General features: G+C 43.4%; 1 protein-coding gene across 5 annotated transcripts in view; it reads right to left on the bottom strand.

The window, feature by feature from the left end:
* Positions 1–12,084, bottom strand: part of LAMA5 (laminin subunit alpha 5) — a 221,665-nt gene that overhangs the window by 120,266 nt on the left and 89,315 nt on the right. For all 5 annotated transcript variants that reach the window (XR_012236861.1, XM_073607510.1, XM_073607511.1 and 2 more), the window contains exons 4-7: positions 8,084–8,202; positions 6,696–6,866; positions 4,652–4,749; positions 2,331–2,446 (exon numbers count right to left, since the gene is read on the bottom strand). Coding sequence is in view for 4 of the 5 variants with exons in the window: in XM_073607510.1 (XP_073463611.1) it covers positions 2,331–2,446; positions 4,652–4,749; positions 6,696–6,866; positions 8,084–8,202 (504 nt within the window). In the remaining variant the exon portion in view is untranslated. The remainder of the gene's footprint in view (positions 1–2,330; positions 2,447–4,651; positions 4,750–6,695; positions 6,867–8,083; positions 8,203–12,084) is intronic.

Genomic DNA, 12,084 nt, shown 5'->3' with positions numbered 1-12,084 from the left:
TTGTTTCATTCAAGTAGATAGCTGCTGCATTTCAGAGTATTTGGAGATTCAGAAGAAAAGTACCATGACCTAGAAGGGGCAGAGAACACTTTATGAATGCAATTTAATTTATGGACTTGGAACAGTAAAGAGACAAGTGATCTCTTACCCATGCATTGCAATGACATTGCAGAGAACAAAGGAAAAAGGATTCCAGCTCCAGAGCAGACTGGATTGTTTGACAGATCTCCAACTTGGCTGTGCATTATTGGTGATAACCAATTTACCAAATCAGGGAGATCCCAGCATTTTGTTTTGGGGCCCACTGCCCATATGATGCAGAGAACCACATAAGTGGTTTATATAAACCACAAACACTTAACAGCTATGAATGCGGCTTATTCCCACCAGTTTCTGATATATTCGTTAATCAAAGAACACTGAAGGAAATATAATATGTACTTCATGACACAGAACTGTTGGTTCTTATTGGCCTATTCTGCTCCTCCTTACATGAACATTTGTAGAAATTGATCATCAAGGTCTATACACTATATTGTCGAAGGTATTGGGACACCTGCTTTTACACGCACATGGACATGGCATCTTAGTCTTAGTCTGTAGGGTTCAATATTGAGTTGGCCCACCCTTTGCAACTATAACAGCTTCAACTCTTCTGGGAAGGCTGTCCACAAGGTTTAGGAGTGTGTCTATGGGAATGTTTTACCATTCTTCCAGAAGCACATTTGTGAGGTCAGGCAATGATGTTGGACGAGAAGGACTGGCTCGCAGTCTCCGTCAAATTCATCCCAAAGGTGTTCTATCAGGTTGCAGGCCAGTCAAGTTCCTCTACCTCAAACTCACTCATTCATGTCTTTATGGACCTTGCTTTGTGCACTGGTGCTCAGTCATGTTGGAACAGGAAGGGCCCATCCCCAAACTGTTCCCACAAAGTTGAGAGCATAAAATTGTCCAAAATGTCTGCTGATGCCTTAAGAGTTCCCTTCACTGGAACTAAAGACCCAAGCCCAACCCCTGAAAAACAACCCCACACCATAATCCCCCCTCCACCAAATGATTTGGACCAGTGCATAAAGCAAGGTCCTTAAAGACATGGATGAGCGAGTTTGGGGTGGAGGAACTTGACTGGCCTGCACAGAGTCCTGACCTAAATCCGACAGAACATCTTTGGGATGAATTAGAGTGGAGACTGCGAGCCAGGTCTTCTCATCCACATCAGTGCCTGACCTCACAAATGCTCTTCTGGAAGAATGGTCAAACATTCCCATAGACACACTCCTAAACCTTGTGGACAGCCTTCCCAGAAGTGCTGAAGCTGTTATAGCTGCAAAGGGTGAGCCAACTCAATATTGAACCCTACGGACTAAGACTGGGATGCCATTAAAGTTCATGTGCGTGTAAAGGCAGGTGTCCCAATACTTTCGACAACATATAGTAGTGTATATCTGTTCGTGAGAAATAGCATCTGAATTAGAAAGTTTTATACTAGTCCAGGGGTCTCCAAACTTTCTAAACAAAGGGCCAGTTTACTGTCCTTCAAACTTCAGGGGGGGGGGGGGGGGGGGGGTGCCGGACTGTGGCCTTTGGGAGTAGAAGAAGTTCAGAAGTCAGTGGGAAAAAACAATGCCCCATCTTTGGTGTCAGTGGGAGAAATTGTGCCCCATCAAATCATTCTCTGCAGCTATTATCTTTTGTACCACCACCCCCTCCCTTTAAAATGTAAGCTCTACGAGCCGAGCCCTCCTGTCCCTTTTGTATTGAACTGTACTGTAATTGTGTTGTCCCCCCTATAAATTGTAAAGCGATTCGTACACTGTTGGCGCTATATAAATCGTGAATAATAATAATCTTTTGGTGCCAGTAGGAGGAATTGTGCCCCATCTTTGGTGTCAGTGGGAGGAATTGTACTCCATCATTGGTGTCACTGGGAATAATTGTGCCCCATTGTTGGCGTTATTGGGAGAAACTGTGCCCCATCATTGGTGTCGTTGAGAGGATTTGTGCCCCTTCAGTGTCAGTGGGGGGAATTATGGCCTGTTGTTGATATCAGTGGATGAATTAGTGCCCCCAGGGCCAGATAAAAGCAAGCAAAAGGTTGTATCTGGCCCCCGAGCCGCTGTTTGGAGACCACAGTATTACACTGTAATAGAGCAAGAAAAGAAACAGCTATGCATAAGCTTCCCTCCTACACAGTAAAAGTCCATATCTGCCACTAAATGGGGGTAAATGGAATTTTAATATCCAACTATCATTTTTTTTTTTTAGGTAAATAAAAAAACAAAAAAAACTCAAAACCATAAAACAAGGAGTACCGTAATTGGAAGACATACCTTCACATTCATTGGAATTATCCATGGTCGCTGGTTTCCACGCCACCTGGTGGAAGCCAGGACAGCAGCTGTCACATGACGCTCCACAAGTGTTGTGCTGGCAGTAGCACTGTAGCCTAAAGGAAAAAAGGAGACCTGATGAGAAGTCTGGAAGGCATGGAGATAAAATTAACGTTTATTAAAGAGGAACAGTAATCTAATGAATGGTTTTTGTTTTGTTTTGTTTTTTAGCATTTGTAAAAGAGATCCGCTTGATACAAATAATTTTATCAATATGTATGCATGTTTTAAAAAAATTTAGGAGAACAGCTAATCTGCTTATCAGCAACTGGTCCCAGTTTCATAAACAAAGCTTTATCAGGGTATAGGTAAAGTCCAAGCAACTTAGCCATTATAAACTATAGAAAGGTTTTTGATTGGTATGAGCTCATTCAATGGGGTTGATTTACTAAAACTAGAGAGTGCTAAATCTGGCGCAGCTGTGCATGGCAGCCAATTAGCTTCCAGGATCTTTTTATTTTGTCAAAGCTTAAAGCGGGATTCCGGCCGTGAAAAAAAAAAAATTAAAAGTCAGCAGCTACAAACACTGTAGCTGCTGACTTTAAATAAGCACTTACCTGTGCTGGGTGCCCGCGATGTCAGCCGCCCGAGGCCGACCCGTCCTTCGGCTCTCGGGTCCCGGCACCGCCATCCTAAGTGAGGGAGACCGGCAGCGGAGCCTTGCAGCTTCACTGCCAGTTTCCTACGGCGCTCTGTGAATGGGACACGATGTGTTGTGGGACACACACAGTTCCCATAACACACCGTGCCCCATTCCCCAGAAGACAACGCGGGGAGCAGAAGACTGAAGATCACCGCAGTGTAGGAAGAGGCAGATTAGGAAGACTGCCTAGCAACAGCCATTTCACGTAAGTTAAAAAAAATTTTTTTTTTCCCTCCATTTTTTTTAGGTTTTTTTTTCAGGGTGGACCCCCACTTTAATTGATCAAGCTGAAGTTAGAAGCTGATTGGCTACCATGCAGAGCTGCACCAGATTTAGCAGTTTTAGTAAATCGACCCCAATGAGTCATTGCATAGAGCAGGACAGTAGTCAAGAGAAACTTATCAGAAGTTGATTGGTTGTCGTGAGCTACTAAAGAAAAAACAAAAAGGGTGTAAAACAATCTTGTGCGTTATACAGGAAAGTCAAATCAATGGGGGTCTTGCAGTGCCAAAGCAGGCAGAGGAACCCATAACTCATTAGTCATGGTTTCCTCTGCCTGCTTGGAGCTACAAGACCTTGTTACCCTCACTGTTTGGACTTTCCTGTGTTACCTGGATTTTACCAAAGACTGGATTTATAATACGTTCTAGTTACTAATTGGACTACTACTGTTTGATCGCCTCTCTTTTCAAAGTCTTGCTGACTAAGACAACTCCATAGGAGAGCCTCAGAGGTCTCCTTGTCATGAAGGGTCGGCAGGAAATCTATCCTTCATTTCAGTCACCTATACAAATTATAAAGCTACAGCATTCAAGACAAGGCCATAAATTAATAATAACAGCTTAAACAATTCCTATGCACTCCGTGCTTGCCTGCGGCAGACCTAATCCCAATTTGAAGCATGGGGGGGGGAAATGTGACAGGAGAATCCCAGTGCATTACTGGTGGGGTCATGGGTTATCCTCTCAGGTAAAGTCTCAGCCTGTGATCAGAAAACATCAGACGCCGTTGGATCATGTAGAGATGGCAGCCTGAGGCAAGAAGTAGGCGCTGACAAGAGGAGCAGGTACATGGATAACCTCTCGTCTATCATCCCAGCCTACACGCCTGACAGCTAGTGCAGGTAATAACTCATTTCACAGACAGCTCCTCTGCTGGTAATGTAAACTACTCTGTGACCTGCAGCCTTCTCTTAGTCTATCATACACCAGATACTTTCCTTTGTAAACACACTAGGGGGGGGATTTACTAAAACTGGTGCAGCAGTGCTTAGTAACCAATCAGCGTCTGGATTTTATTGTCAAAGCTTCATTGAACAAGCTGAAGTTAGGAGCTGAATGGTTACTATGCACAGCTGCACCAGATTCTGAGTTCTCCAGTTTTAGTAAATCTCCCCCCACTGGGTCTCATTTATAAAAGCCCGCTCACCAACAAGATTCTCTCTTTCACTTTACCATAGGGTAGTGGGTGAATAAAACTAAAATTCTCTCTGGTTGTAAGGTTTTTTTTTTTGCTTCCAATACTTCAATAAAATAAATGATTGATCTTTACTTGAATAATAACATTTGCAGCTGATTAGCTGTTCCATGGTACTTATTTTTATTTCTGGCCATATTACCTGTATGGGTTGGCGGGGTCCTTAGCATTGCACACTTCAGCATGACCATTACAGACACAACGCCCTCCAATGCTAATATCTTTGATACTGTAGTAATACTGGAAATTAAAAAAAAAAAAAAAAAAAAGTTATTGATTTATATGATCCATAAACAGCAGCATTGTACAAAGTGTGACTATACAGGGGCTAGAAACATATCTTCATGAAATATACAAAACTGTTTAAATTTAAGGTCCTCTACAGGAAAGCTTACAATCTAAAGTAGATGGGATAGATGGCACCAGTTGCACTATTTGTAGCTTTAACAACATACAGATGGAAGTGGGGGAGTTAAAGGGTAAGTCCACCCTAACACAAAAATTCCTGCATCTACACACATCCACGATCTAAAACTAACGTATCTAACCCCATAAAGAAGAAATCAGTATCCATACATTTTTTGAAGGCAATCAGACCTGATCCCACGCTGAGCTACGGCTTCAATGTGGAGGTGGGAAGCAGAGGACACAGCCGACAACAGAAGTCTATGGGTGACGTCACTTCCCATTCATTTCACAGTCGTTGTCAGCTGTGTCCTCTGCAGAGCTTCTGCCGCTGGAGACCGGGTCGGATCGGCTTCAAAAAAGGTATGTATACTGATTTCTTCTTTACGGTGCTAGATAGGTTAGTGTTAGATCGTGGATGTCTGTAGATGCAGGGATTTTAGTCTTAGGGTGGACTTACAATTTAAATGAGGACTGGTCATTTGCATGTACTGTACAGGAAAACCTGCATGAAATGTCAGGTAACCTGTAGTACAGGGGTGCTCAGCCCATGGCCCGCGGAGCCCTCTGATGTGGCCTGCAACCTCAAACCAGTGAAGAACACGCCCATGCTCTGGGATGGCGGGTCAGTAAGCCCAGATAACGATCAATGGGTTGCCGACACGCCATCCCAGAGCACCAGAGTGCATAGAGCCGTCGCCGGCAGTAGAGGAAGCAGGCGCCACATAAGCTGATGCTTCCTCTGTAGCGCCGGCTCCTCTCCCAGGCAGACTGATAACAAGTACACTTCACCTGGGACCTTTCTAGCAGCCCAGAGAGTATTACCAGCAGAAGCTGGAAGGGGAAAAATTCAATGTATTAAACATCACATACATTGTGCTTTTGCAATGGACATATTAGCACTTATAAAAAAGGGTTAATAGGCTGTAAACCACAACGCATTAGTGTGAAAGCAGCCTTATAGGGGGCTCAGGACAGTAAGGGCTCATTTACCTTAGCGGTTTGGGGACGGTACAACCGAATAGTTCATTCTAGCCCGCGAACGGTTACCAAATCACTTTAATGCCCCTTGCTCTTCAAAAGGCTGAGCACCCCTGCTGAAGGGAATTCCACCACAGACTTCACAACTGTCTTTTATTAATTGTTAAGATCAGGTTCAGATAAATAAAGAACATCCCTGCACCTACGGCATTGTTGGCAAGCCTACTTGTAAGTAACACTTTAGAAGTGGGTACTGTAGGTGATAAGATGGAGATGCTGTGAGTAAGAGATATGAGAGTTTTGAAGGCTTATTCAAAGACTTGCAAGCTTGGTGAGCGTTTGATGACACATGGGAGAGGGTTTTAGAGAAGAAGTGCAGCATAAGAGAAGCCCTGAAAAAGTTGATGGAAGTGCTGATCAAGGAGAAAAGTTTATTAATGGAAAAAAAAGGTCTAGTTGAACATATACCTGGAAGCTAAGAAGACGAGAGAAGGAGCCAGACTGTTTAGAAGCAGGATTTTGAATTGTATCCTGTTGACAGTGGGAAGCCAGAGCTAAGTGAGAGAGACTATCCAGAAGAAGGGTGTATGAGCCGAGTGAGAGTGTTCATAACAGACTGGAGTGGGGCTAGTCTGGTTAGCAGAAAAAGAAGACAAAGCAGGATATTACAGAAGTGAACGTGGGATATGATTAGCACAAGCATCACTATTTTAGATGTCTGTTTGATACTGGTACAGCTAGAATTTACTTTACAGATACTCCGAAGCAATTCTACGAAATACATTTTCCTCATCACTTACTCTGCGGGTCACTGTGGGATCCCCCTGTGCTTTCCCCATGAGGTGACCCAACAGGGTGTTGGTTCGGAGAAAAGTTAGACGGATGTTGGTGGCTTTTGTAAAGTTCCTCAGGAGGGGGGAGTAGGAGAAATTCATGGCCCCAGGACGTTTGTTGACCAAAGAAACCACAATCTGAAATGACAAAAACCACTGTTAGTAAGACGTCGGTCAGTTTCCAGAGAGAGCACTGTTCTTGATAGCCACAGCAAACAATCCAAATCATTTTTCTGAAGCGAACGAAAATGTGTATTTGGCTGATTTACTAAACAATAAGGCCTATTGTACTTGGCAAGCGACCGTTTATGTTAAAGAGTTACTCCACTTTTGCTGAGAAAAAACAATCCCCTCTGGGTGATCTATGTACATTGCAAGGGTTTTAAGAAACTTTGTAGCAGATTCCTACCTTTTGTTGCTTTTTGTTTCACCATGTCTTTTGCAGACTGATTCTGAAAGGGGGGGGGTCTGGTTCATTATAATCAGCTGATGTGTTCTAATGAGGAAAGCTGCAGAGTTTACATCCCTTTAGAAGTATTTAACCCTTGGAGTGTACAAAAACTGAAATCCTGAAGGAGTGCCTAGAATTTGACTTAAAACTTAAGCCTGGTACACACTATGATTTATTTGTCGTTTAACCCAGTGGGTTGAACGAAAAAAACCTGTCATCTCCAGTCAGACCCGCTGTACCATCTACCGGAAGTTAGTACAGTGATCTCCAATTCTGAGCTGTAATAATCTGGCAGGACGACGGCAACCGCCAGAACACTCAGATCAGCGCTCTCCGCTATTGGCTGAGAGCGCTGATCGGGAGCAGGGCGGCTGCTGGTGTTCCAGTATGCTCATCGGACAGAAACCAGTCGAACGGCTGGCTTCTGTCGGGCAGGGTGTCATACACACAGGAAAATGTTGGATGTTTTTTTTTTTTTGAACCGGCCGATGTCAAAAGTAGGAAATGATATTTCTGGGGGTGTTCTGTACATCAACATGTACAGAATGCCTCCAGGTTGTCATATTGAATTTTACAGAACATTCTGTGAAATTCAATATGACAACCTGAAAGCATTCTGTACATGTTGATCATCACTTTGAACATTTCCTACTTTTGACATCGGCAAGTTAAAAAAAAAAAACATCCAACATTTGCCCATGTGTATGACACCATGCCCGACAGAAGTCGGCTGGTTTCTGTCAGAATTGCATGCTGGAACACCAGTGACTGCAGATTGAAAAGGAAAGGTAATTTTTTAATAACATTGAATTACAAAATGGCTTGTGTAGCAATGCAAATGCTATATTATTATGTTTTTTATTTTCTAAATATTTTATTCAATGAAAGTACAGTTACCACTCACCTCTCCATTCTCTAATGGGACTATTCGGGAATACTCTGTAGTACAAATGACGTCGTCATCCTTGCTGACACGTTGCAGTGTGTGCACCCCAAATCGCTCGATGCAGTCTCTCTTGGATGCTGAAAGGAAAAGGATTTGAAAAGTGAGAGAGGGAAACAGCTAGCAAAGGTATTATGAACTTTGTGCCACCTTACTACCTTATCTTAAATGAACAGATTCACTAAGCTTTGTGAGCTAGTTAACTCTATTCTCCCACAAAAGGTGGCTCAGCAGAAGAAGTTTTGAGGCCTGCTCTCTGCTGTGCTACGCTGATCACGTTAGTCATTCTGATACACGGCTAGAGAAGCAGAGACACTAAAGACTGTCATACACAGCTTGGATTTTGGAGGGTTCTTGCTAAACCGGCCAAAACTTTGCACCAAAGGTGGCCCGGTCATGCCATTACTTGGCACAACAAAAGTTGACTGGACTTTTGATGGACTTTTACCAAATGAACTGTGTGGAAATTGTCGGCCAAGCAGCCCTTCCATCTAATCAGATGCAAGCATTGTTTGTTCATTGCAGAAGAGACATGCAATGTCTTTTATGGAATAAAATACAACTACCTACCTGCTCACAGTATTCTCGGGCAAGTAAACAGAGCTGTGCATGCACAGCTCAGCTTACAGCTCCGGCACGATCCCTGTATGCCTGGAAGACCCACACCAGCCAATGAAGATGGTCGAAGACCAGCACACAGAAGAAGATGTCAGCAAAGGACAGGGACTGTTGGAGGAAAGGTAAGTTTTGCTCCCTTTAGTTGTACTTTAACATGGATGAAGGAATCTGTTATGCCGCGTACACACGGTCGGACTTGCCAACGGGCTAAACTCCGTCGGCATTTCCGATGGAAAGATTTAGAACATGTTCTATCTCTAAGTCCGTCGGAAATGTCGACAGAAAAAGTCCGATGGGGCATACACACGGTCGGAATGTCCGACCGAAAGCTCCCATCAGACTTTTTCTGTCGGGAAGTCCGGCCGTGTGTACGCGGCATTAGATGTCCTTTGTTCAAATCTATCAGTGTGTGGCCAGCTGAAATGTATAAAGGATGTCAGGATACTTATCCTGTACTCCCACAAACAGAAAACCAAAATGAATTACATTTTTAGTAAGAGATTTTTTTTAGGCTTTGCTAATAGTAGTACAGGGAGTGAAGACCAATATAAGGTTAATAAAATCAGTGTTCCAAATCTGGGTAAAAACAACTCAATTTGAAGTAGTTGATACTAATAATTCATATAAATTGCTCTCCGTGCTCTGTGATAAATTCATCAACATATAAATGCATTAAGTAAGAAGAAGTCAACTCTATAATTCATATAAATACTCGTATACTTCAAATTTAGTTGTTTTTACCCAGATTTGGAAAACATATAGATGTTTTTTTAACCTTATATTGGTCTTCACTTCTTATACTACTATTAGCAAAGCGCCACCTCATTTAACAATATCAACATATGTATATTATTGTCCACATCTGGTGCCTTCTTTAAAGTAATCCTTTCCCAAGAGAAAAAGGTAGGCTGTCATTGCCGACCTCTAGATTCCTATTTTTTTACCCTGACCAACTAGTTTCAATATTTTATGAGCCACTGACCCAGAATCAGGAAAGTCAGAATTATCTACAAACCTGTTCTGGGTCAGTAACCCAAAGAACTGAATTCAGGGGGCCAGCATCACAGACATGCAACTAGCATTTATAGAATAAGACATCAGCGGCAGCCTCTGTGTTTCTATCAGTTTTCCTTAAAATGCATAAAGCAGACTAAAGATAATGTGAACACCCATTTATCATGTTCTACAGACCTAACCTCAGTTTATGGAAGGCTGAGTTTGGTGGTCATGGTACCTTCATGTTTAGGCAGAAGATGGATGTCATGTTTCCGTCTGCCCCCATACGGCTATTATAGACAGGAGATGCACATGAATGGCAGTTAACCAGCAGGAAGGGAGAACACGGGTAATTTCTTGTCATGAAACTAGTTAACAGCTGGATATAACAGCTACAGGAGCAAGAGAAGAATCCCAACTGTCAGCCAGGTTACAAGACACTGAACAATGAGCATGTAAAAGAAAATTGGTGATAAGGCCGTCCCTATAGACACTGGTCAAAATTGCTGCCATGGAGCTTTTAATAACAATAACTTTTTTTATGGACCTACAAGTCCTAAAAAGTGTTCTAGTGTTATATTTTTTCCAATGCACTAACTGTATGATGTTTTTCTTATTGTGTACGCACTCACCAATGCCCAGGGACTAGGCGGGGCCATGTTCATGCATGCACGTAATAAACTCCTTCAGCTCTCCTGTACCAAGCGACTAGGTCCGTGGGGTCTTTTAGGGGAACCGACCACTAGGGAGGGAGCCAGCGCACCGCCTCCCTCGCTACCGGAGGACCTGTTACCCATGTCTGGTACCAATCTCCGCTGTCTGGCTGCTATTACATTCCCACCAGACCATGGTTACCTGTAGCAACTACTCTCCTTCCGCCAACTCCTGCTGAAGTAATCCCTTGTAGTGGCCTTCCATTACCAATCCTTCAACCCCGTGTGTGATTTACAGGCCCTGTCATTCTAAATAGACCATGTACTTTCATGCACCCCTTTGAATAACTTTAGACCAGGCTCAGAACAGTTCAAATACTTTACTGAAACTTTACATTCTCATTGTGCAAAAATACGGTTTTGCCCTAAGTAACCTCAGGCTGCCCAGGCAGGTCTTCCCAGGTAGTCCTCCATAACTGGCAAAGTCCTTGGTATGGTAGATTCCCCTGCGGGCAGTTCATGGGTTGCTGCAGGTTACATCATCTCAGACAAGACTACTCACTCCTTTCCCATGCAGTCCCTTTGCTTCCTGAGCTTGCCCTTCCCAGGTTTTATATGCAGAACATGGTGGAGGGCAGAACCCAAAAAGCCTGGGAAAATGTAGAACCTGTGTTAACCCTTCCCCACCTGGGCAGCTCAGTAACTATCTACAACATCAGCACCCCTAGTGGGCACCTGCCTACATGCCAGCTGATTGAAAAAAACAAAACAAATGGATTCTTCCATCCACAGAAGCGAGGTGAATAGAGGAATACTCCAGCCACCTTGCTACTGTATTTTGACATAGGGGACTCCTCCACTGTCAGAATACACTGATCATATTGCTGTTCGAATTAACATTTTCTAATGCCTCATTTCCACTGAGCGGATCGGTTCGGGTCGGTACAGTTTGAATGGCCTAGAATGGTCCGGTCTATTCTAGTGAGCGTTTCCACTGCCAGTGGGACCACAAGGGGCCATACAGGGTTTAGAAAAAATGCCTCAGCATAGAACAGTAGAGGGTTTTCTGTCAGCCAATCAGCTCTGAAGAAGCTTGCCAAAGCGAAACATGTAAGCATCAGGTTTATGTAGTAGCCGTAAGAGGGATAGCGGGACCACCGACTGTCTACACAGCCATATACGGCTTCCCTTTTTCCCTTCCCTCTGCTCCTCCAATCCCTCTGCCCTCCTAAACTCCACTTGGAGACCGGACACTGTAGCAACAAACAGCGGAAACACAGCACTACAGAGAGAAGCATATCTCCCAGAATGGTGGACTCTCACATCCATTAAGTGTGGATTCCCTGCAGCGGCGGTGACGGAAAACAGCTGATCACAGCGATCCTGTCTAGATGCCAACAGAGGGAATTATCTAACAAGCATAAGAGACGGTGAGAAGTTTCAAATTCCTCATTTGCGGTTTAAATGCATTGTGTTATAAGCAACTAAATCAACTCTATGCTACACTCCACACAGATAATATGTGTCATTGAGCAACCTATATTTTATAAAACGGAAGCTGTTTCTGCAACAGGATGTTTAAGAGGGATTAAAAGAGGAACATTCCACATTGCTACAATATTACTAAACATCCCTATTTACAAATACTAAGGACAAGTATCACCTTGAATAATCAACATGGACTGTACTAGTCTA

Source organism: Aquarana catesbeiana, linkage group LG12 (assembly GCF_042186555.1).
Source record: "Aquarana catesbeiana isolate 2022-GZ linkage group LG12, ASM4218655v1, whole genome shotgun sequence".
In the NCBI taxonomy this organism is placed as follows: Eukaryota; Metazoa; Chordata; class Amphibia; order Anura; family Ranidae; genus Aquarana; species Aquarana catesbeiana.
The sequence above is the reverse complement of the archived record's forward strand: the minus strand, read 5'-3'. Positions and strand labels throughout refer to the sequence as shown.